A 25728-nucleotide genomic window follows, 5' to 3' on the forward strand; every position below is an offset into this window, starting at 1 on the left:
CTATACATACAAAGAAAAAAAAAAAGGCGGCTATAAAGTCCATTAAGCGCAACTTGGACCCACATTATCTTGCTGATGAAAAATTCATTTTTGCTGAAAGTGCTCTTATGTAAATGTTTAGTAGGTGAACAATGCGTGCAAGTTGTGTGGATGTGCCTGATTTTCAATTCTTTGGCGGGAGACGACTGTCTAGCGATTTGTACGCAGGTTATTTTGAAATTTTGTATCCAAGAATAGTATACGGAGATGCTTTTTTCTTATTGGGACAAGTGTGTGTGTGTGTGTGGGTGAAGGAAAAGTGTGTGTCAGTGTCAGTGACGCAATAGAATGCGTGTATAAAACACGTCGCTTCGGTCAGCCGGCGTGAAGAAACGAGCTTCAGCGGAACCCCGAGACAGAAAAAGCAAGATTTGAACAAGTAAGAAGTTTTGTTTTTTTTGGACGACACATTTAATGATGAAGTAGTTGTATTTTCTTATAAATATGAGGTTAAGCATTAAAAAAAAGAATAAAAGGATGAGAATGATTAATTGAAGTTTTTTTTCTGTGTTGTTGAATGTTAAAACATGTTCTTAACTAAATTCAGTACTTTAAATAAATTTTAATGACATTCCAGATTTTACCGTTTATATTTTGGGTGGTTTACCTGATATTTTAAAGTTAGTCTAAAAATGTTCCCATATTTTAATACTTACATTTGACAAGATTATATATATCTATTTTCTGATTTTTGTTTAGTTTTTATATATTAGACAATTCATATTTATTTAAATAAGGTTTATTTAATGTACTCTTTGCATTTGAACACTTGACTGCCTTTTCAATTTGATTTGCCATTTAATTTTTAAAAATTTTTCCCACTTTTTAATATTATTTGCTAATACTTGATGTATATAGTTGCTTTATTTCTTTAAATAATGCTTGTTTATTTACTTTCAAGTACGCTTTACATCTGAACGTAACTTTTTATTTTGGGATATAAAAACTGCTACAATGATTGTATTTTATATATTTTTTAATATATTTTTAAAATGATAGTTTTTCATTCTTACCTCTTGGTTATTATTTTTTCTTCCCCCAAAACATTCCCTTATTCTTAAGTTATAAACCATTTTTAAAAAAAAGTTTTTCTTTCCACCAATTGAAATTTTATTACGTTTTAACTACAAATAATTTTAAAATACTCTGTTCTCAGAAGGTTTTTTGTTGTTGCAAGCACACAGTTAATAAAATCAACTATATTTGACAAAATAATGTCGGTGACTTAACTCATTGGCGGTTATTGGCAGCAATAGATGTCAAATTCATTTAAACTGGGAGGACTGACTGTGAATGCTCATCTTCCAGTGCCATTGACGGCGCCCACTCCCAGTCAAAATGGATTGGACGTCTAGTACTGCCAAAGGCAGCCACTGAGTTAAAAAATGAAGTTCTGAATATTTTGACAGTTTGGAGCCAAATTAATGAAATTTTTTTTTTTTTCTTGTGAGTGCAGGCATGAAGTGTCGGTCGTTTCTCTTCTCACTCCTCCTTTGGATCCTCCTCCTCTCTCCTACCTCCACCCTCCCACGGATGCTCCTGAGGAGGGCAACCGACAGCGACGCTGTCTCCCAGCTCTTTCTCCAAGATCCGCCGGAGGAAGAGGACGTGATGGACGACGAGCCAAAGGCGAGGGCGCGCCGGGAGCACAGGCCGCTCTCCATCGACTTGACCTTTCACCTCCTGAGGAACCTGATCCACAACGCCCGCACGGAGGAGCAGCAGCAGCTGCGCGTGCGTCTCAACCGAAAGATGCTGGATGAGATCGGGAAATAAAATATTGACATCACATCGCGAGTAATGTAAATATAATCATTTTCGTTCGTTAAAGCAGGGTCTTTCACGTCACGTGACTGATGTTGTCATCATTCAACAAAAGATTCATTTTTATTTTGTAATAAAATGAGAACAAATATGAATGAAGATTTACTTTTTTTTATTGACATTTATTCCATATACAAAATAAATATACAATCTTCAAGCAGAGTGAAGGGAATTCACGGAGAACAACTTGGGTTTCATCCGTGTTAACTCTTGGCAAGTGGGGGGGGCCTTCAAAAGAAAATAAAAGGTCTTTAATATGCACTGAATGTTCCTGAACACACCACGGGCATTTATAGACACTTGAATGCATTAAAAGCGCTATGCAAAACCTTGCATCTAATTGTCTACTCTGCTCACAACGTGTTTGTGGACCATCAGTCGACCTCCGAGTCATCTTCAAGGTCATCTTCACCTGAATGACAACACAAGTGATTCTTTAATACAATTTGACCATACTGGTAACTCATAAGTCTCATGGGCTAGGTTCATACTGCAGGGCTTAATGCACAATTCCAATATTTTTGTCATATTTGTTTTTTTTTGGCGTGCCCGTTCAGACAGCCTTTGTCCATTGAGCCCGTTCAAGTATTACGCATGCACACTAATTCGCAGTCCCACACACGCTGAGCAAACTGACCCGCATGCGCAGAAGCATCAAAATGACTACACGTGCTGGCTGTACGTCATTCCAGAGTGACACAAATAATAGACATTAATAATCCCCGTTTAGCCTTTTATTCAAAGTTTATATGGATTGATGGAACGCATGCACGCACTGTGCGTGTGAGTGCGATAGCCCAGACTCGGCATGTAAGCAACTGAAATATTACTTATTTGGCGCACAAAAAGAAAACCGAGCATAATCAGGCTTATCCTTTTCTCCATTTTATTTTTTTTATGACTGGTCAAGCCTGCCTCCATCGTAAAAGCCGAGTAGAAGCTAGGCGCTAACGCTAATGCACATCCTACCTGCCGCGCTCACTTTATGCTGACGTAATTGCTGCACGAATTCCGATTTGGGAGACTTGACAGTTCAGACCGTCGCCTTATTCTGGAAAAATGTGGCCCAGATGGGATTTAAATACACATACGGAAGTGACCCAGATCGAATTTGAAACGGTCCACTTATATGTGACTTGTCCCGTTCAGACTGTCAACTTGAGTCGGAAAAACACGAAAAAATCGGATTTGTGCATTAAAACCTGCGGTATGAACATAGCCGTGTTGAATCAGTTCCCTATTGAAATGAATGGACATGCAATGATGGTGTTCCGGGCTCTGCCCAGAAAAAAAAAAATTGAAATGTGTTTATAACGAAAAATAAAAAAATACAATGATGATGATGATGACCCTTCAGCTGGTAAATTTAGTAGATTTAACATAAGAAATTTGATGTTTTCAAGCAATAAATTTTGTATTGTGATCCGATAAATTTCAAGTTTCAATGGTGTGAAATTCGTGTTTTAATAGAATACATTTTGTATTAATATAATAGATGCAATGTTTTAACATGATCATTTTCATGTTCTAATGTGATAAATTTCACCTTTTTAAGTTCTAACATACCAGCTCTACACCCTCGGCAGGGTCCTAGAGGGTGCATGGGAGTTTGCCCAACCAGTCTACATGTGTTTTGTGGGTCTGGAAAATGCGTTTGACTGTGTGCCTCGGGGAGTCTGTGGGGGGTGCTTAGGGAGTACGGGGTACCGAGCCCCTTGTTAAGGGCTGTCCGGTCCCTGTACGACCGGCGCCGGAGTTTCATCCGCATTGCCGGCAGTAAGTCGAATTCGTTCCCAGTGAGGGTTGGACTACGCCAAGGCTGCCCTTTGTCACCGATTCTGGTCATAATTTTTATGGACAGAAATTCTAGGCACAGCCGAAGCGTTGAGGGAGTCCGGTTTGGTGACCTTAGCATCGCATCTCTGCTTTTTGCAGATGATGTGGTGCTGTTGGCTTAATCAAGCCGTGACCTCCAACTCTCATTGGAGCAGTTCGCTGTTGGGATGAAGATCAGCACCTCCAAATCCGAGATCATGGTCTCCGTCGGGAGAGGGTGGAGTGCCCTCTCCGGGTCGGGGATGAGATCCTGCCCCAAGTGGAGAAGTTAAAGTATCTTGGGGTCTTCTTCACGAGTGAGGGTAGGAGGGAGCGGGAGAACGACAGGCGGATCGGTGCAGTGTCTGCAGTAATGCGGACTCTGCATCGGTCCGTAGTGGTGACGTTGGAGCTGAGCCGAAAGGCAAAGCTCTTGATTTACCAGTGGATCTACGTTCCTACCCTCACCTATGGTCACAAGCTGTAGGTCGTGACCGAAAGAACAAGATCCCGGATACAAGCGGCTGAAATAAGTTTCCTCCGCAAGGTCTCCGGGCTCTCCCTTAGCGATTTGGTGAGAAGCTCGGTCATCCGGGAGGGACTCAGTGTTGAGCCGCTACTCCTCCACGTTGAGAGGAGCCAGCTGGGGTGGCTCGGGCAACTGCCTCTTGGACGCCTCCCTGGAGAGGTGTTCCGGGAATGTCCCATTGGCGGGAGGCCCCGGAAACGACCCAGGACATGCTGGAGAGACGCTGTCTCTCGGCTGGCCTGAGAACGCCTTCGGAACCCACTGGAGAAGCTGGTTGAAGTTGCTGGGAAGAGGGAAGTCTAGGCTTCCCTCTTAAAGCTGCTGCCCCCGCGACCTGACCCCGGAGCAAGTGGAAGATGATGGATAGATGGAAGTTTTAACATAATAAGTTGACTTCTAGATCTCCCCCCAATGCATCCTTTGTAACAGTTAGTTTTGTGTACGAACTGCGTCGGAAGTGGATGTCGTTCAACATGTCGGCGATGTCGTCCACGTCCACGACAAAATGACTCATGTTGTCGAAGGACAGTTGCGGCCGCAAAATATTCACGTCACGTGTGCACGCTGACATCCTGTCAACACAAACACAAATTAAATGCCATTGACGGTGATAGATTTCCAATCCGTTTGTACTGGGAGTACAGTACAAACGGATTGGACGTCTATTCCGTCAATGGCAACCAATGAGTAAGCCACACAAGACAACACACGACTTACTTGTCCAGTATGACAGTGACATTCTGTGAGCACAGAATAAAAATAAAAGCATCAACAGGACGCGACTCGGACAGACGGACGGATAAAGCCGAGACTGGCCTGGATGAAGACGGCGGCGTGCGTGTGGTCGGCGGCGTGAACCGCCGTCTCGACCAGCTGTCTCCCGTCCTCCAGTTTCTGGTTGTGCTCGCCGATTATCCGCCGTAGCCGCTGAAGTTCGTCATCTTGCTCTCTCGTAATCAGGCGGACTAGCTCTTGTTTACGCTCGTCCAAAATGGCCGTCAGAGCTCCAAACTGAATGGCGATTTCCTCTCGGTGTTGGTGGGCGTTCTCCTAAAGATGGCAGCAAACTTAGACATTTTTCTAGAGGTTGCCCGATATAGGAGTTTCAGATGCCGATTTTTTTTTTTAATTCAGCCGATATCTTAAGGCAAAATTTGAGGCCTATATACTTTTTTTTAAAGCACGTTGATTATTAAAGGAAACATTCGGTATATATATGTAAATATCTTAAGTTTTCATCTACTACGTCCTTTTGTAACATTGGCCACTAGATGGTGCAAAATCACCATAACAAAGATCACTTAAACGGTGAACATTACAGTATACCGTCTAGATATATTGGCTAATATCTCACAATTTAGAAAAAAAAAATCAAAAATATCGGCCCGATATATCGGCCAGCTATCATAACGGTTGAACTTTATATGAAATGTCATCACCCAAACAGTGAAAGTAGGTTATCCTATTATATCGGCTATATATTTGCCAAAATAGTCCATATATCGGCCCGATATATCGGCCAGCCGTCATAACGGTTAAACATTATAAGAAATATCATCACACAAACAGTGAACGCAGGTTATCCTATTATATCGGCTATATATTGGCCAAAATAGTCCATATATCGGCCAGATATATCGGCCAGCCGTCATAACGCTTGAACTTTATAATATCATCACCCAAACAGTGAAAGTTATCCTATTATATCGGCTATATATTGGACAAAAAAAGTCCATATATCGGGCCGATATATCAGTCGACTTCCACGTTTTTCTGAATGTGTCGTCCCGTTTTACCTGGACAGCGTTGCACAAGCCTTCCATGTGTGTAATGGCCGCCTGGATGTTGTCGTTGCTGGCGACCAATCCGGCGATGCTGTCGCTCAATTCCGTCTGTTGAGAAAAATGTGATTTTCAACCAATCAATATTCACGTGTGACGTTGGCGTCTTCTTCGTGTTCCATCTCGGATCGAGTGAATCAGAGCGCGAGATGGCGGCCAAATGTCCACGCCGCCATCTGCGCACGTTCACAAACACTTTAAGTGTCTTTGTGTGACTCAAAGGCTTCAAGTGACTTCATCGACGATGACCTTCACACTCATTTTACATCTTCAGTTTGGGCACATTTGTCATCTTTTTTGGTTTTTTTTTAAACTTTGATTTCAGTTGCTCAGTCTGTGTGTGTGGTCTGTGGAGCGGCGTACTTCAGGGGTACATCCTGGAACCACTGCCATTCTTTCAGGTGCATTTTTATCCATTAAGGTACTTTCACAGATGTTTTTTCTCCCATTAAATTTGCTCCATATTACTTTCTATTATGAACGATAAGGCGCACAAAATAAAAAATGTCCCATTTTGGACCATCGTGCCCTACAATGCTAACTATTCGGTCCTATTATGACCCTTACTGTCTCTGATTGGGTCCTCCAGGTTCCCATATGACCCCTTTCATGTCCCTTTTTTTTCCCATATTGTCCCATAATGTTGTTATGGGGTCCGATTGGGTCTCCCAGTGACCCATAATGACCCATATTTTTTTCCCATTTTAGTCCATATGTTCCCTATTACGTCCCATAGTTTTCCATCATGCCACAATTAGGTCCCAATAGGACCCTTGGTGTCCTATGCTATAACATGTCCTATTTTGTTCCACAGTGTCCCATAATGCATTTTGTTCCATAGTCTACAGTAATAAACACTATTTTGTCCCATCCTATTTAATTTGGTTCTATAGTGACTCACAATGTGACTACTGGTCCCATTATAGCCCCATAATGTATCCAATTACATTCTATCGTGTTCCATTTTATTCCGTAGTGGCCCATAATGTCCCCTATTATGTCCCATCGTTTCCCATCAAGCCACAATTGGGTCCAAATAGGATCATTAGTGTCCTATAATATGTCCGATTTTATTCCCTAGTGTCCCATAATGCTACTATTATTTCGCATTTTGTTCCATAGTCTCCCATTATAAGCCGTACTTTGTCCCATCATGTTTAATTTTTTTTTTTTTTTTTGGATTGATTTTATTTCGAGCAATAACAACAAAAATTTGGTTCCATAGTGACTCACAATGCGACTACTGTTCCCATTACAGCCCTTAGTGTCCCATAATGTACCCATTACATCCTATTGTGTTACGTTTTGGTCCAATAATGTCCCCTATGTTATTTTATTATGTACCTACCTATTACATCTCATTTTGTCAACTACTGCCTTTTATTATGACCAATTACGTTCCATAGTGTCCCATCATTCCACAATTGGGTCCCAATATGAGCCTTAGTGTCCTATAATATGTCCAATTTTGTTCTATAGTGTCCCATAAGGCTACTATTATATCACATTTTGTTCCATAGTCTCTTACAATAAGCCCTATTTTGTCCCACCATGTTTAATTTGGTTCCATAGTGACTCACAATACGACTACTGTTCCCATTACAGCCCTTAGCGTCCCATAATGTACCCATTACATCCTATCGTGTTACATTTTGGTCCAATAATGTCCCCTATGTTAAATATTTTATTATGTACCTACCTATTACATCTCATTTTGTCACTTACTGCCTTTTAGTATGACCCATTATGTTTCATTATATCCCCTAATGTCCTCTATTAATGTCAAATTTTGTTTCATAAGACCCCTTTAGTCACCAAAGCGTTAGTATATCCCAAAATTACTGTGTCAAAATGCAGTTAGGTTAAAATGTTTAGTTTTACCCAAGTCAAATCCATCACAGAATTGAAAATAATGGGTTTTAAAGAACTTAGTTTTTTCTTTCTGACATTTCTGTATGATGTCACCCAAACAAATACGTCACCTCTCAGCATATCTACCTTACGTATTCACGTACCTTAAGTCTGTTGAAGACACTACTAAGTGGCGCCACGTCACATTCTTTATGACATCCAAACACTTTGCACATGGAGCACGTCGGCGTCTGACAGGATAAACAGTAGATGTTGATCTTCTCATCCTCGTGCTCGTCACACGTCAGCGATTCCGGCTTCACACTGGACGGCCTATCCGGACAGTTGGGTTTAAGCGGTTAATTAAAGAAGATGAAACCACATTTGAATAAATGTGACGCATCATGCATTCCGATGAGAACAATCCTGTCTATTATGGGATGGCAACGTCCATCTGCAAATACAGTCAGCGTGAATGTGACACGCACACAAACACATCATCACAATGTGACTGCTGCACAGCACACACACTTCAAGGCTATTTTGACAACAAAAGAGGATAAAATGCCTCCTTCTAGTGGCTATAAAACCTATTTTGATGGACTTCTTTTGATATTATGACAGTTCATAGGATTATTATTCAAAAATATACCATGACTTTTATTTGGGAGCTGACCTGGAGTCCAACTGTCTCCTGTACGCGTCGATAATGTTCTCCACAAGGAGGTTCCTCTGTAGACCGTAAACGCCGTGACGGTCCAAAACCACCTCGTGTCGACAAGACGGGCAGCGGAAGCGACTCCCCACGTTGGACGAGCCGCGGGACTGCCATGACGGGTTGGACGACTGCAACAAGACAACAACAACAACAAAAAGTTCACACCAAGCTTTGTAGAGGCCTCTTGAATGATGAGTAAAGCCATGACTGGCCTGGAAGACATCGTTGGCGCACTTCCTGCAGAGGTTGTGCTGGCAAGGCAGGATGACAACAGGCTTGGAGAACATCTCCAAACAGACGGGACACAGCAGCTGCTTCTGGAGGTTCTCCATGTTGGGGCCTCCTCCGCCCGTTGGGCCGCTGCCTGCCGGTTGAAGGGTAAAGTTCATCAAATGTTGATAGATTCAAAAACACAGCAAAGGGAAGAGGTTTCCAGAAGCTTTTGGAGGAGAATCCAAGTTCACGCAGCTGCCCATCCGTAATTCCCACTGCCTCTGTGTAAAGACCCCCCCCAGACCACCAAAGTCTATCTGACTGAGTGACTGTCTATTTTTGGCTCCTGTGTTTGTTGTGGATTTAGTTACGGTCAAAAGCACATACCAGAACAAATACAAGTTCAGGGGTGAAACAAACTTCAAATTGGAGAAATGCAATCATACAATTTTACTAGGGCTGTCAAACAATTAAAATTTTTAATCGAGTTAATCACTGCTTAAAAATTAATCGCAATTCAAACCATCTATAAAATATGCCATATTTTTCTGTAAATTATTGTTGGAATGGAAAGATAAGACACAAGACGGATAAATACATTCAACATACTGTACAAAAGTACTGTATTCATTATAACAATAAATCAAGATGGCATTAACATTATTAACATTCTGTTAAAGCGATCCATGGATAGAATGACTTGTAGTTCTTAAAAGATAAATGTTAGTACAAGTTATAGAAATTTTATACTAAAACCCCTCTTAATGTTTTCGTTTTAATAAAGTTTGTAAAATTTTCAATCAAAAAATAAACTAGTAGCTCGCCATTGTTGATGTCAGTAATAATTATGGGGCTGAAACCCATAAAATCAGTCGCACCCAAGCGCCAGCAGAGGGTGGCAAAACACCAAAAAACACAAGTAACAAGTTGAAATGACACTTTTAATCTGTTTGAGTGGGGCATGTGCGTTAAATGCGTCAAATATTTTAACGTGATTAATTTAAAAAATTAACGCTCCTTAACGCAATAATTTTGACAGCCCTAAATTTTACAAATGTAATGTTTTCCGCTTTTTAAAACCCTTATTGAGCATCCTATCAAAATAGGCTGTTTACTAGCTTGTAGCCTAGCAGGCTACTGCACAGCTATGAATAGACGGCATGCCCATGTCATGTCCACATTGGTGGGGGCAAAGTTCTCATTAAAATAATCAGAGGTGTGTTGTGAAGACCCAAAAAAAATACTCAAGTAAGAGCAGTGTTACTTCTAAATATTATTAAGTAAAAGCAGTCATCCAAAAATTTACTCAAGTACAAGTAAAAAAGTATTAGTTGAAAAGAATATTCAAGTAATGAACAACATTGTGAGTAACTGCTTACAATGTCTGATTTTTGGGAAACAGTGGTACCTCAGCCTACGATCCTTTCAACATCCGACGTAAAATTTGACTTGTCATTTGTCTTGACATATGACGACATGCTCGAAATACAACGATTTGTGGCAGTGTCGCAGTTTCATTTTTTTCTCACAAGAAAGATGCACGGTGGATTTTCTTGTGAGAGAAATCAACATGGGTCCCAAGATGGTTAGTGCAGGTGGTGAAAAAAAAAAGGTGACGCTGAGCATGGAAATCAAGATGGAAATGATAGACAAATATGAGCGTTATATACGTGTCAGTGAACTGGCTCGACAATATGGCTAGAATATGTCTACGATTTCAATGGTTCTCTTTCAACCTCCGTTTGCCAGTCTTTATAAGTTAAGGTGACAATTATTATTATTATTGTATCATCGGCAAGGAAGTCGCCAGCTTCGTCAGGTTTTTAATAATTTATTTCAGAACTTGTGCAACACAACACAGCTAACGTCTGCCGTAGCCAACGTAAACAACAGAACATAAAAAGCAAAAACTCTTCCGCACCTCTCTCACTCTGTAGTCAGTCACACGGTGCGTTCAGGAAAAGCATGCAAAACACAACTGCCACATTAGAACCCGATTCGTTACATTATTATTCCAAATTGTATTTATAATTTATTTGTTTTGCTATGTGTAATTGCCATTTGTAATTGTACCAGCATAGTTATTAAGGATTTAGTGTAGGTTTTTGGGCCATGGAACGAATTAATGGAATTATAATTAGGGCTGTCAAAATTATCGCGTTAACGGGCGGTAATTAATTTTTTAAATTAATCACGTTAAAATATTTGACGCATTTACCGCACATGCCCCGCTCAAACAGATTAAAATGACAGCACAGTGTCATGTGCACTTGTAACTTGTGTTTTTTGTTTTTTTTCGCCCTCTGCTGGCGCTTGGGTGCGACTGATTTTATAGGTATCAGCACCATGAGCATGGTGTATTGACATCAACAATGGCGAGCTACTAGTTTATTTTTTGATTGAAAATTTTACAAATTTTATTAAAATGAAAACATTAAGAGGGGTTTTAATATAAAATTTCTCTAACTTGTACTAACATTTATCTTTTAAGAACTACAAGTCTTTCTATCCATGGATCGCTTTAACAGTGTTAATAATGTTAATGCCACCTTGTTGATTTATTGTTATAATAAACAAATAAAGTACTTATGTACATTATTTTGAATGTATATATCCGTCTTGTCTTATCTTTCCATTCCAACAATAATTTATAGAAAAATATGGCATTTTTTTTTATAGATGTTTGAATTGCGATTAATTACGATTAATTTTTAAGCTGTGATTAACTCGATTAAAAATTTTAATTGTTTGACAGCTCTAATTATAATGTATTCTAATGGGAAAATCACGCTCAACATACGACCATTTTGACTGACAAACCAGGTCCTGGAACGATTTAATTCGTATGTAGAGATACCACTGTAATGTTTTTTGTTTTTTTTTCTTAGCACAACTTCATCTATATGAACGGTTATTATTATACTCCACTATAATCTTATTACATGACCGTATTAGGCACAAAAAAATACATAAAAGTCTCCACTAGAGGGCACTCGAGTGGAGACTTTTATACATTGTTACCTCTGTTTGGTATTACATCTCAATGGTGCAACTGAGCCAGCCACTGTCGGCATCGCTGGCAAAAAATAGCCAATATGTAGAATAAAGAAGAAAAATAACGACTAGTGTAGATCAAAGTAGTGGACCAAGAATAGAAATGTGCGGATTCCCGGTTACAAGGTATACCGTGGTATGAAAACTTCAAGGTTTCAAAGCCGCAAAAAATTTCCGTCATACTGTCCCTAAGGTATTAGCTATTTTTTTTGTGTCCCAAAAATGCATGGACAAATCCCTCACTTGTAGCTGTAAGGCTAAACCCGCCGCCACCGGTTGTTGCTCAGTGTCAGTGCGTCAGCTGTGCTACAAGATGGCCGGAGGAAGTGAAACTCCTGAAGTTTTTCCCACATAGAAAACAATGAAATCGCTGGTATGGGAATACTTCGGCTACAGAAAAGTTACAGACAGCCGCAGCTTAGAAGAGGGCCAACTGACATGTAAAACATGTTTGGGGAGGGTGGCTAATAAAGGTTAGTAAACACTGTTATAAACGTTTCCCACCAGCTACGATCGTTGACTCAAGCGTGTTTAATGTGTCTAGCGGTGGTAAAACGGGCTGATTTATTTATTTTTCTCTGTCAACTATCTGTGTTGAGAAGGCGAATGCGTGTCCAATGTAAATTAATACGAGTCATACACACGTGCTTTTTTGGGAAAAAAATTATTTTTGTTCTGATGGTAATGATGTTGACCTTTGGCTGTGGGTTTAGGTTCACCTAAGAACTGCATTTATTTTAATTAGAATATTTTGTTATTTTCTAAATTTATTTAACATTATACTTATTAATACCGTTAATACTGTGATATTTTGGCTTTTTGGCACATGCCTAAAAGAGTAGTGTTTCATTACAAATCTACTCAAGTAAAAGTTGTGTGGTAAAACTACTCAGTACAAGGTTTCTCAAAACGTTAAAGCTATTATAAATCTGAAACTGCTTGTATCTCAATTCAGTTTTTAGCTGGTTTACTTCATCGTCAAAGTTTGTCCTAAAGATACATGACATTTGAGAAAGGGGATAAAAAATTCAACCATATTCTTCATCCGAGCAGTATTTTGAGAATGTCACATGTAAACACGTATACTGTACCGTAACTTAAAATTGTAAACAAAAATTAAGCATGCCGCTTCAAAACCTGTGTTTTTCTGAAACAATTTCCAAAAAAAAAAAAAAATATTGAAATAAACCTTGAAACTTCATTTTTTTCCTCTAGTTTTGGCGGGTTTGTTACTTAGCGTGACGTACTGAAAACTGAAGATTTGTTACCTGCAGGCTCAGAAGTGAAATGTACTCAAAACATGTAAATCACGGCGTGAAGAAAATTATTCTAATTTTTTAATTCTGTCAAATTACATAGCACCAGTGTTGTTTTAGTCAATGATGACTATAACGAAAATATTTTGTCGATGACGAGACGATAAGATAAAAACATGTTTTGGGAGACTAAAAAAAAAAATCACAAAACGAATACCAGTTTTCGTCTTGCGAGACGAGAAGACGACAAAAATGCACCATAGTTTCCGTCACATGTTCAGAATGTGACGTGCCACCCCCATCATCAAACATTAAATGTAACTCGTAGCGTTAGCATTGCATTCACGTTAGCACAATTTTAGAGACAAAAACCTTTTGAGTAAAGGGTGACTAAAACTAGACGACACATTTTAAAATGACTAAAATATGACTAAGACGTATAAGTATTTTCGCCCAAAAGTTTTAGACTAAGATGAAAATTAAAAGGGCTGCCAAAAACAACACTGCATAGCACAACCACAACTTATCACTTTTAACCAGGTCAGTTTATTGTTTCTTTTCAAATACTTTTTTAATGATTATTCATGACAGATTGTCCAACTGGATTCTTATGAAAGGACACGAACAAAAAAAAAAGTTGGCTAACCCTAAACATGCTAACAGGTTAGCATAATGCCGCATGGCGTACTCTTTTTCACATAACTTAAAAAAATATTTACACTCCAAACACATGAATAAAAATGTATCGTCAGCAAATCTAGTTTTATGAATTAACAAAAATAAAAATGTCATCTTTAGTGTTTTGCTGATGAGATGAATAACTTCAAATTTGGCTGTGTGTGAGGTAAACAAGCACTTTTTTCAATATTTTTGAAATTAGTAGTAACATTTAGACACAGCTAACTTTAAAATGTGCTTTTAAACAGCATTAAAACAAAGTTGAAAACATTTCACGCAACTCTCACAAATAGGAAATGTCGGAATCATTTTTTTCCAACTTGATAAAATGGCTCGATTGAGAAACGCTGGTTTGATTAAAAGTGAATAATTTTGCATAGTGTTTTTAAACCTTTTATGTCATCAGATCAAATCAGATTAACTCTTAATTAATGTATGCTTGCCATTTAACCAAGTGTGTTTAAAGGCACAACACACTAGGAATTTTCCGTAACGTGGCGTTAACATAATGTGGAGAAAGATTATTTCTTCTCTGCCAGATCACCCAGTTAACATGAATGTTTGACTGCTACAGCTGTCAATGGCAGTGAAGGATTCGTTTGACTGGAAAATAAATACAACAGTCCTGTATGTAAACATGGAATATATTGAATCTCCTTCATTGGTAATGTGAATTCTAATTGGAAATATTTCAATCACTTGTATGATGCTACACCCATAATGAACAGGAAGTCGACCATTTTGTAAGAAATTCTTCAGTAGTGCGTCCTGAAACGTCCGAAAAATAACTAGCAAACAAAATTGGGTGGACATGTTAAAAAGTCTCAAGGACCGATGCCTAACTTACTGGAAGTCAACCATTTTGGATGAATTTGCATGTTTCCCAATGGGGAATTCACCCGAATGCGCACCAATCAGATTGATTTCTCAGATTCCCCTTCAGGAAATGGTTATGACCGCCCATCCACGACTGTGATTATGAAAAGAGTGAAGTGCTACATATGATGACAAACCTGCTAGCACAGAGCAGATTTCACGACTGTTAGCGGGCTACATCAGTCAATTTGCTGGTTTGCTTTAGTTTGCAGTGACTGGCACAATGGAGAAGATTCTGGGGGTACATGCATGATGATTCCAACAAATAAAATTCACATGCATTTCCCAAATGTCCCAAAAGTTAGCGCCTCAACAAAGAGGTCCGTTTGAAAAGAACAGTTTTTCGTTTCCTGGCTCATGAAGCATCGTTTGGAAACGAGATGCGGGAAGGGAGGTCCACAGAAGAAGAACAGGGAGAAGCTTTCCTCGGAGGAGGTCATGGATCAGGGTGGCGGTCCGGCTCTCGCTCCCAGGGAAGGAACCGAACTTCTCTCTCGTTGATGCGTGACGATCAGTGTCATCGTACTGTGAGAGGAAAGCACATTATCACATGAGCTAATGTGAATTCCGAGTTGTCGACATGCAAATGTGTCACATTTTAACTGAACACTGAAGTTTGTTGTTTGACATCCAGTTAGTAGCACAAAAACACCAACATGCTCGGTTATGGACGGCGGCGGAAAAAACGACGAGGCGGGCAAACACAACGGCGGCTCTTACGAGTCATTTCGACTCGGGCGAGCTCTCTGGGGGCTTCTCCTCCTCTCGGGGCTCGGGCGCCGACGGGGTGGGCAGCGGGATGGGCGGACCGTTGCCGTCCGGGGTCTGGACGACCCCGCTAGACGAGGGCTGGCCTATGATTACCGTCTTGCCTGTTTTTGGAAATCAACGTCAGCGACAACATGCTAATGCTAACAATGGGTCTTGAAGATAATACACCAATAGTTGTGGGGGGTTTTTAGACGAGAAAAATAATTGGATGCGTTACATGGTAAATGGACAGTACTTATATAGTGCATTTATCTACATGGTTACCATGCCCAAAGCGCTTTACATTAGCACTGTCAAAGTGGGATAAATGAAACCTCACCGCTGAAACTTTCACTTCAGGTTTTGTATTCTAAAGTTGTGTTGGAGCGCAAAACTGCTCTAAGAAAAAAAACGCCAAAGTTGCCTGTTTTCGAGAAGCTTTGGCCATTTTACAGATTACACCATGTTACAGAAGGAAAAATCATTTTTCATGTAATCATTTTTTTAGTGTTGCTTTGCGTTTAAACTTAAATGGAAAAGTGCCACCAAAAAGGTAAAGATTATTACCGTAGTTTTCGGACTATAAGGCGCACCTGACTATAAGCCACCACCCATCAAAATTGACACAAAAACAGCATTTGTTCTTGTTGTTGGTGAAACAAGCCCATTGTTGCAAAGTTATTTACCGTAATTTTCACACTACAGGGCGCACCTGACTATAACTGGCGACCCACCAAATTTGACACGAAAACGACAATTGTTCATAGACAGGCCGTACTGGACTATAAGCCGCAGCTGTCCTCATTGTATTATAGGATATTTACACAAGAAGATATGAACCGTTAACACTTTATTTGACAGCAGCATCATACGACTGTCATAAGACCAAATGAACCACCATAAGTTCATTGCTTCAAGAAGTTTCATTTGGCCATCACTGCTCCCTTGGGGGAAACCATAAACCTCTGCTGGCACCTGCTGTCAACAATTTTGTTGTCCAACATGGCCCCTAGCATGCATTGCAGCGCTCCAGGTGAAGAATAATGTTCTGTGCTAATTATTGCTTCAGTTGCTGTTCCAGTTGTTTCATTAATTGCTAGTTATGGTTTTTGGTAACTCTTTATTTGACAGTGGTGCCATAAGACTGTCATTAGACAATCATGACATTACACTGCCATGAGCATTAACGAAAACTTATAACAGATGTCATTTAGTGTTATCCGGCAAATTATTTCACTTTTGAATGGATGTAAAAGATCCGAGATGGACATAAATGGAGTTAGTGACATATTTCGCCGGAAGACACTTAATGACATCTGTCATAAACCTTCAGAATTGCCCATGATAGTGTCTTATGTAGGGCTGCAGCTATCGAATATTTTAGTAATCGAGCAATCGACTGAAAATTCTATTAATCTTATTTATTCTATTAATCGAGTAATCGGATAAAACTTTTTTTTTTAAGGTAAAGAGCAATTATATACATGAGAAAAAAAGACTAATCAAATATTGAACCATTTTCAGTCAATCAATGTCTTTATTTTCGATGTACATTGTTGAAAACGGCCAACAGTTGCATCTCAGATGTGACTAGAAAAAAAAAATCACTGCTTTCACTCAAAAAACTTCTAGATCTTATAAAAAAACCATATTTCTTACCTAAAAATGTAATTACGCTTGATAACACACATCACTTGAAAGCTATGTGTTTTTCCCACGTTTCAATTTAATTTCCATTTGTGTCAAGCTATTTTTAAGTTCTAGTTAAATTTTAAGTTAGTCTAAACTGTAAGTACTGGTAAGAGTTTTTGCAGTGTTCAAAATAAATGTATGATACCTGCTGTATTGGAGCACATTAGGGACCAGTGCTACTTGGTGTTTTATTCAGCAATGACTGCCGAGCTAAAACTGACAGTTAGCTTTATTATGTTTTAATTTTACACCTTCATCACTCTACAGCGCTGTGTTTTTACAGATTTAATAAAGCCTGTATGTAAGACACGTTAGCCACGCAGTGGTCAGTGGTCATAATCAATAAAATTAGAAACCTAGCCCTCCGAAGGGCTAACGTTACGTGAGGGAGTGACAGTAATGTTACATTTATTAGCGATGAGAAGTCTACTGTTTAAAGATGGCAGCTGTTTACTAACGCAGCCCAGACGCGGCCAAGTCTGTCATTTCGCATCTAGTCCTAAATGCATGCGATATCTATGAGACGCATCGGACACGACCTGCTACCACGCTAGCATCATGCGGGCGTAGTTTGTAGCGGCTGTAGGAAGTTTTTTTTTTTTCTTTTTTTAATTGCTTCTTCCTCTACGCATGTGACGTCAGCGCGTTGTCCCGCATTAAAAGTAGTCCGGGCAAAATGTGATGCTTAGAGCTGGCAAAATTCCTTGAGGTGAATAAAATTACTCGGATCAGTTTTTAAACTCAAGTTGCTCTAGTATTCGTTTCAGCTCTAGTCTTATGACAGTCTATAAGCTGCAGGATTCCAAATAAAGGAAAAAAGTGGCGACTTATAGTCCGAAAATGACGGTCGTGTCTTTGTGTTTCAGGTCAAACTAAGTCTATAAAATAAGGAGGAAAATGTACATATAAAAGCATTAGAAAGTACAACAGTAAAGAAATGTGGTTTGGGAGACGAAAGTGTTTTTATATGTCTATGCCATGAGACAAACAAGGAAATACCACTTAACCTGGGAACAAAATACTAGTATGTGTTACATGGTGTTATCAAATGGTAACTGCAATAGCCTGAGTGGCAGAGTGATGGCGCTACTTTTCTATGAGCGATAAAAATGGGGGTTTGAAATCTGTTGGGACAGTGGTCACTACAATGGACGGCTACTCCAAAATTGACTTTTAAGACCTTAACCCCCTCTATAAGGTCAATTAGAAAACAAATCTTAAGCAAATTATGTATAAAAGATAAATATTCAAATTTTAATACAATGTTAAATTGAATAAAAACAGAAATACACTTGTTATCCTATTGTATTGAACTAATTTCATGCCACTGACGGCGATAAATGTCCAATTCATTTAAACATTTAAACGCTCAATGTTCATTCGCTCCAAAACAGATTGGACATCGACCGCCGTCAATGGAAGCAAAGGTTTAATTAAATAAACTACTCAGGACTTGTGAAAGGCAAACAGGGCAGTTTTTTTACACCATTTTGTCATCTTTTATGATAAATTTACAAAAATCCATAAGAAAATGCCATCATACTGACAATTCTATTCTGATTTCAAATATCTTTACAGGTTAAGAAAGCTCATAAGTAGCACAACAAGGAAAGCTAATTTAACTTTTCAATTTTTGAACCAAGTACAAAATCATCTCGCAAATGACCGACTTCAGAAAACCGTATTATGGGAAGAACGCATCTAACTCAGACGGTGACTCGTCAACATTTTCTCTCACCGCTGTCTGGTTCCGTATTGATCTGTTCATCCTGGTCCTCAGGGTCCACATACTGGTAGTTTTCGTCCTCCTCGGGGGGTTTGCACTTTCCGCAACAACAGCAGCAGCAACAGCAACAACAGCAGCAGCTGAACAGTGTGCAGCAGACCACCAAAGCCTGCGCCCAAGATCGCATGAGTTTGATATATCAAATTTGAACAATATCAAGTGAAGAACCCACCTTGAACCACCACTTGGACATGAGAAAGTAGTACTTGACACTCTCCTCTCCGAACTGCTCGGACACGTAGAGACCCAAGGAGCCATACTCGTCGTAGATTTTTCTCTTGGTCTCGTCGCTGAGTATAGAGTGGGCGTTGTTGATCTCCTTGAACTTCTCCGCCGCTTCCGGGTTGTCCGGGTTCTTGTCCGGGTGGTACTTAAGCGCCAACTTTCTGTCGGGGAAAAGAGGAAGCTTGTGAAGTTTTGTTTTTTTTAAATCAGAAACTTGGTGTGAGCTAACCTGTATGCTTTCTTGATGTCTTCAGGCGAGGCTCCTTTCTCCAGACCTAACACCTTGTAGACGCTCTCCCCCGTCGTGGACGTCTTCCTCAGGGGGCCCGGGACGTGGGCGTTGGCGTTGGGGTCAACCATGGCTCAGCTCCGCTCTACGTGAAATACGAATACAAAACAAGCAAGCTAACAGTGAGTATTTTAAGCCAAGTCAAGTGGTTTGAGCAATCAGTGGTAGATGAACCAGATCTGGTCGAAAAATGAGCAGTTTTTACATTGAACACACAATAACTTTAGTATACAGGTAGTCCCTGTTTTACGAACGAGTTCCGTTCCTACGCTGGCAACGTAAACATGAATTTCGACGTAAACCGGAATTAATCTTTTCAGTACCCGACTCACAAAATAACTTTCCAAAAAGTCCAAAAGTTGTTTAATGGTGGAGGATACACTGCCCTCTGGTGGCAGCGTTGGGTCTGACTGGACTGTCACCTTGCAGACTAATCTGACATGGATAAAGCAAAGCTGTGCTCTGGTTTGGCCCACATAAGGCTGTAAGTTATTTCAGCTAATATATGATTGTGTATATGCATTTGTAATTAAGTTTAGAGCTATAGTTTGAGTGAGTTACGTGTGAGCGATTTGCCATGAGAATTGGAAATACATTAGCATTTAAGCTAGTGGACTTTTGTGAGGCAAACTATGTTAATTTAATCTACTAAATTTACATATTGATCAGACTAGATAGATATTTGAACACCAATTTTTTTTGTGTCAAGTGTTTTATTGTTAAAAATACGGGTCGTTTTGATCATAAGTACATATGTGTGTTACAGCTTTACAAATTGTCAAAAGTGAAGGATGTAAAAAGCTTCATTAACCACAATTGCCTTGTTTGCTGTCTGGCAAGCCAAACAACTTCACATTCAGTCAGGACACGTCATATTAATAAAAGCAAAAAAAAAATACTGTGAGGTAGAACAAGGCAATGTTTACGCGATTAAAAAAAAAACAACAACTGGAGACAAAATGCGGATGAGACTCCGGCGTTGTAAAGTCGAAATCCCGTAAATCAAGTACGTTGTAACCCGGGTACAACCTGTATTACCATTTATAACACTAAAACTAAGGACACAGATCAACAATCTTCCTACTGTTCTAATGTTTTTAAAGTCATCATGAATTATTTGCTGCCACTGACGGTGTAGATATATTGATTTATTCCATAGATGTCCATACCATTTTGACTGGGAGGCTCGGCAGCAATCGAATGATCAAAAATAATGCTCTAAAATGCATTATTTAAAAAACAAACAAAAAAAAAAGGGTAAAAACATATGGCCAGTGAAAGGATATTTATTTTAAAACAATACATCGAGTATTTGGTGTAGTAACATGTTTTGCATGCCAAGTTAAAATAAGGAGATAATAAAATCCTTCAATCCTACCTATGCTCTACATCAGGCGTCTCAAACTAAATTTATCACGGGGCATAGACTATATACAGTAATTGTATTGACGTGTCAATTCGGCCAGCCGCTGCGCAACGCCTTCAAGCAGGGGTCCCATCCCCCAATCCGCTTCAGTTATTCCCAGTCGGTCGTAGAGACACATGCAGCGATTCAACGCCAGATTTAGAATAACATTACGAAAGCTGTACCACATACAAACAGGAAGGATTGTCAAAGGAGTGATTTGTTTGAAGATTTAAGGTAATTATTATACTGTATTGGCCCGAATATAAGACGGCCCTGATTATAAGACGACCCCCTCTTTTTCAAGACTTAAGTTTAAAAAAAGACTTTTTTGGAACACCAAATTAATTTTTATACAGAAAATAATTACAGTACATTTGAAACAAATGATTATAGCAATATATTTGAGAGAAAAAGCATGTTATTTTGCCTCATTCAAATCTTAATATCTGAACATTTAAATATGTAAACTAAAGTGCATTAACATTCGTAAATGAATTGCTTCTGGTTTTTGAAATGTAAACAAAGCAATCTATTGTGACAAAACAACAAAATTGCAATAACTGCATTAACCATCAAATTGAAGTCTAACTGTAACTGTAGTCTTGAAACAAATCTGAATTTGGAAACACATTGCAATAAAATAAGCAAACTGGTTAAACTTGAGAGTAGCTGAGTTCTGTCATGACAGAACATTGCTTCAATGAAATCTGGCGCCATCTAGCGTCGTGAATGGGTATAACGTCTAGACCGCGAATATAAGACGACCCCCACTTTTTCAGTCTTATTTCAATGCAAAAAACACCGTCTTATATTCGGGCCAATACGGTATTTGTCGTACCATGCATGCAGTTTGAAACATTGTGGGAAAAAAAAATCAATGGTAGAAATGAGCCGCTACGGCATTGGCACTATAGTTTGCAATATTTACATAAAATAAATGCTAACTGCACTTTTTTTTTTTTTTTTTGCTTTTAACCAAGAATCGAGACTGTTTTACGTCCATATCTATAAAGAATTCAGGGATTTAAGCATTTATTCACAAGAATTTCAACGTAAAAAGCTCTTTGTTGTGGTAAGGCGGCGCCACAGTGACTTTATGACGAGAAGCACATTCGACATATTTACTTAAAATAAATGCTAACGCCCCGTTTTTTTTTTTTTTTTTTTGCTTTTAACCAAGAATCGAGACTATTTTACGACTATATCTATAAAGAATTGAGGGATTTACACATTTATTCACAAGAATTTTCAACATAAAAAACTGTCTGTGTTTCCACTTGGTAAGCTATGACGGAGATAGGCCGCCTATTAATCGGCCCCGCGCCCCGTCAATACCATTATGAAGTCTATGCACTGGGCAACTAGGAATAGTCTGTGTGGCATCGAGCACGTATTCCCCCCAAAACAGACTAATGTTGCTTATTTACTTTGGCTAACTTGTTTGCAATAACACCACAAGTTATCGACAGTTATCATTGGCTTGAACTATAGACCCTACCCACCGACGTCACAAAACCACGTGCTCGCTGTATGGTTCCGCTCACTTGTCCGTCATTTTGTCTCTGTATTAGCATTGGTTTCAATTGATCGAGCAATTTAAAATGCATTTCATGGAAGACCCGGTGCTTTCGGATGCCGTAAACTCACTGGATGTGTTGCATAAAAGGCGTTATGTGGAAAAGCTTCGTTCTATACAGTCGCCAGATCCATATTTGATGCCCAAATCGATGTTTTTCGACCCACTGTCTTCGCCCTGTCTGCCTGACATCTGCTACGCTGATATTTACAATTATCTTGTCCACACTAAATCAGCCTATTCTCACGAAAATATGAAAAACTTCAAGAGCTTGGAAGCTATAAATACTTCGTTGCTGGTTGGGTGAAACAGGTCCTCGTCCACGAAAATTCGGCAGGAATCCATCTTGTGCTTGGAAAGGTGAGTTACAAAATTTTCAATTCAAAATCTTTTGTTATTGCTAACATCCACTGTCAAGTCTAATGTATTTCATGTCGTTTGTCAATGGAGTTAAGGCTTTTAATGTTTATATGGTTTAGCGATAGCACTCTCACTACATACATACGTGTATGTTGTCGGCGATTAGCCTAGCAATGATCTTAATTGTGGTTATTTGTCAGCCCAAAACCCTCTAAGTATATCTTAAATGCATCTTACCGGATATAAAATGACTACTACATAGTCTGTGGTGATTTTTTGGTGCCCAGTTTTCACGTCGAATTGCAGCCGTCCATTTTGCTCTCCTCTTTGGATCCCTCGGAATACGGTAAAACTTCAAGTCTCTCCTTCCATCTTCTCTGTTAGTGCAACCAACAGCCACACACGCCTTCACCATTTTGATTATTAATGTTAAGGAGCAGAAAAACACGCCGTAAATAGGAGGAATGTACGTAGCCGTAACAGGTTAACACTATGTTTTGATGGACAAGTGGGCGGCACCAGTCAGGAGGAAGGAGTTGTGACGTCACGTGGGTAGGGTCTATTGTAGGCCGTAAGAGATTAAAAAACAAAAACCTATATACTTGTATATAAAATGCCCATGGGAATTGGAATATTACTATTTTTTTAGTTGAATAATATACACTCACATTTTTTTTTTGATTATTATTGAATAATTTTTTCATGCCAACGCCATTCGGTGAAACCTAAGGAAGGCTTAATTAAACTAAAAAGGGTATGTCTGTAATTGTAAATTTTGGGGTCATGAGGTCAAAGGTCACAGAGGCCAAAAAAAAGGTATTTCACTAACATTATTCAAAATTATTTTCAGTTCCTATACGTCGCGGGTGTAGATTAATGTAGTCACTGCATGTTCAACACACACGCGCGCGGGTCATTAGACAAAGAAGATTACATTTTGCTGACCTCTCACATTAGGGGTAGGTGGATCAGAGTCTGGTCACAAGGACACAAACACATACACTTGATCGTACGACCAGAAATATATTGACACTGGGAATTCCGTGTCTCAAACACACAAAAAATGACTTTAATCCTGATGTGTAACGGCAAGTCCTGGTTGCATTTTGGCTCCACTCACTGCCCTCCGAAAGCGTATCAAAGTAATTAAAAACAGGCCAAACGAGAGATCAAGACGGATGTTGTTTTAATCAGACTGGTCGCACACGCATCCAGATGGTGGCGCTCACGGCCATATTGCGCACATACTATTACGTAAGCGTAGGCAATAAGAATACAGCACTAGTAAGTCTTTTGAACATTTGCACATCTAAATTTAGCTCTGCTTCAAATGATGATTAAAAGAAACATTTTTAGAAATAAAGATCAAAACCCTCTCTTTGAAATGGCTGACGGTTAATAATTTAGACAAAAATTGGGGTTGCAAAAAATAAAATCTAAAATTTTCATTTACTGCCATTGACGGCGATAGACGTCCAATCCTGTTTAGCTGGGAGATCTGGCTGCCAACCCTCCCAGTGAAATTGGATTTGACGTCTATCGCCGTCATTGGCAGCCAATGAGTTAACATGGAAAGACTAACTTGTGCTGCTGATGCTGATGATTGGCAGATGACCGGGGGCGGGGCAACCTGCGAGGTTAAAATCGGGGCAAAACTGCCTTCATTATTTAGCTCGTTGTTATTAAAAACAGACTCTGATAAAAGAAAAAAAAAACTTTTCTTGCATTTCCAATGAATTTAGGCCAAATTGTGCCTTTCAGACTGTCTCGGCCGACATGACGCCGCGTGATTGTCGCCCGTGTCCTTGCCTGGCTAGACCTAATCCTCCGGCTAATGTTAATCTCCCGGCACGTTGACAATTAACTACTTTCTATTATTCCACTCGACAACAAAAAACTCATTGAAGGAGTTAATTTATGAACTAAACTAGAAAATAAAACGATAAAAATGTACGTCCTGGGACGTTTAAAACGAGCTTGATGGTGACAGCTATTTCAAGTACCACCAAACCGCGTTGGAATTTTGAAAATTTTACATTCACCTGTCTTCTATCTGTAGTTAAAACTTAACAAATTCGACTAAAATGTTTATTGCCACCAATTACAACTTTATCTTGAATTCGGCACATATTTCAACTTTATAGGACTTAACATTATTCTACGGTTCTCCTCGACATCTTCAAATGTGTACATGGACGGTGCACCCAAATGCAGCCACGGGGCTCTCAACAGACCTCAAATAAAACAAAATATGTATCACTTTGTGTGGGGAAAAATGCAAATAGAGATGGAACTGTCAGATTTTTTTTTTTGAATGAAATAGGCCTGTTCTCGGCTGGTTAGCATCATGCTAACCGGAGCGTGTGTTACCTGATGCTAACGGGATCATCTGCTTTAGCGTCCGGACCACGAGTCATGAGCTCGGTACCGCGCAGGGAAGGTCAGCCGGGGTCGAGTGTTCATGTGGCGGCGCCGCGGACCGAACCGAACCCAGCCGAGCCGCACCGGTCTAATCGCAGCCCGCTCTCAAGATCTTTCCAGGGAATGACGTCATGCCGCTGCCGTGACGCGTTCAATGTCAAACGGAAATGCTCATCCGCTGTCACATCACCTTGTCGGTTGTCTATGCACATTAAAATATTTTTAATTTTTTTTTTCAGATAATCTGACACTTGATTAAAGGGCGTAGGTGTGAATAGGGACGATAGGAACATAACAGTACCAACTTTTCTGGATGCTTAAATTGTCCCCACCAACTTTTAAGTAACCTTATTTGCGTTGATAATGACCTTAGTTATATGGGTAATTTAGAACGTCTTCCCATATGTTGTAAGGATAGAACTGACCAAGGGCGTAGGTTTGGTCTCGACATTGGTAGGGACACTATTACAACATAACCTGCATGTACATTTTTTGCTGGGGACGGGACATTAAAAAGACTGTATTGG

The 25728-nt window shown here is 39.5% G+C and overlaps 3 protein-coding genes across 6 annotated transcripts; 1 reads left to right on the plus strand and 2 right to left on the minus strand.

The window, feature by feature from the left end:
- The first annotated feature begins 136 nt into the window (after window positions 1-136).
- uts1 (urotensin 1) lies at window positions 137-1958 on the plus strand. Its single transcript, XM_057822950.1, has 2 exons — window positions 137-418; window positions 1496-1958. The coding sequence occupies exon 2, from the start codon at window positions 1498-1500 to the stop codon at window positions 1813-1815; it is 318 nt and encodes a 105-aa protein (XP_057678933.1). The 5' UTR covers window positions 137-418; window positions 1496-1497; the 3' UTR covers window positions 1816-1958.
- On the minus strand, window positions 1959-9104 carry trim54 (tripartite motif containing 54). Of its 3 annotated transcripts, XM_057822947.1 has the most exons (9): window positions 8830-9104; window positions 8576-8745; window positions 8064-8232; window positions 6004-6099; window positions 5024-5257; window positions 4925-4947; window positions 4655-4779; window positions 2220-2275; window positions 1959-2089 (listed from the first exon to the last, which is right to left on the minus strand). In XM_057822947.1, the coding sequence occupies exons 1-8, from the start codon at window positions 9004-9006 to the stop codon at window positions 2238-2240; spliced, it is 1032 nt and encodes a 343-aa protein (XP_057678930.1). In that variant the 5' UTR covers window positions 9007-9104; the 3' UTR covers window positions 1959-2089; window positions 2220-2237. The 3 variants fall into 3 exon arrangements, 2 of the variants coding, with proteins under 2 accessions (XP_057678930.1, XP_057678929.1); XM_057822946.1 differs by having other exon boundaries at window positions 1959-2275; XR_009061507.1 differs by lacking the exons at window positions 1959-2089; window positions 4925-4947 and having other exon boundaries at window positions 2244-2275; window positions 4655-4869.
- Window positions 9105-13385: 4281 nt separating this feature from the next.
- dnajc5ga (DnaJ (Hsp40) homolog, subfamily C, member 5 gamma a) lies at window positions 13386-25327 on the minus strand. Of its 2 annotated transcripts, XM_057823585.1 has the most exons (6): window positions 25151-25327; window positions 19377-19521; window positions 19095-19308; window positions 18875-19031; window positions 15415-15566; window positions 13386-15219 (listed from the first exon to the last, which is right to left on the minus strand). In XM_057823585.1, exons 2-5 carry the CDS (start codon window positions 19505-19507, stop codon window positions 15418-15420), a joined length of 651 nt encoding a protein of 216 aa, XP_057679568.1. In that variant the 5' UTR covers window positions 19508-19521; window positions 25151-25327; the 3' UTR covers window positions 13386-15219; window positions 15415-15417. The 2 variants fall into 2 exon arrangements, with proteins under 2 accessions (XP_057679568.1, XP_057679569.1); XM_057823586.1 differs by lacking the exon at window positions 15415-15566 and having other exon boundaries at window positions 13393-15219.
- Window positions 25328-25728: the final 401 nt, after the last annotated feature.

Source organism: Corythoichthys intestinalis, chromosome 19, assembly GCF_030265065.1.
Source record: "Corythoichthys intestinalis isolate RoL2023-P3 chromosome 19, ASM3026506v1, whole genome shotgun sequence".
Lineage (NCBI taxonomy): Eukaryota > Metazoa > Chordata > Actinopteri > Syngnathiformes > Syngnathidae > Corythoichthys > Corythoichthys intestinalis.

Bases quoted from the DNA above. Each gene is read 5' to 3' on its own strand.
- dnajc5ga (XM_057823585.1), bottom strand. From the start codon at position 19,507: ATGGTTGACCCCAACGCCAACGCCCACGTCCCGGGCCCCCTGAGGAAG. The intron at 19,309-19,376 runs GTTAGCTCACAC...TTTCCCCGACAG, and splicing joins GACATCAAGAAAGCATACAG to AAAGTTGGCGCTTAAGTACC. The intron at 19,032-19,094 runs GTGGGTTCTTCA...TCTTGGGCGCAG, and splicing joins TGTCCAAGTGGTGGTTCAAG to GCTTTGGTGGTCTGCTGCAC.
- trim54 (XM_057822947.1), bottom strand. From the start codon at position 9,006: ATGAACTTTACCCTTCAACCGGCAGGCAGCGGCCCAACGGGCGGAGGA. The intron at 6,100-8,063 runs GTACGTGAATAC...TTTTCTCAACAG, and splicing joins GTGTCTTCAACAGACTTAAG to ACGGAATTGAGCGACAGCAT. The intron at 4,948-5,023 runs GCCAGTCTCGGC...CTGTGCTCACAG, and splicing joins ACGCCGCCGTCTTCATCCAG to AATGTCACTGTCATACTGGA.
- uts1 (XM_057822950.1), top strand. From the start codon at position 1,498: ATGAAGTGTCGGTCGTTTCTCTTCTCACTCCTCCTTTGGATCCTCCTC.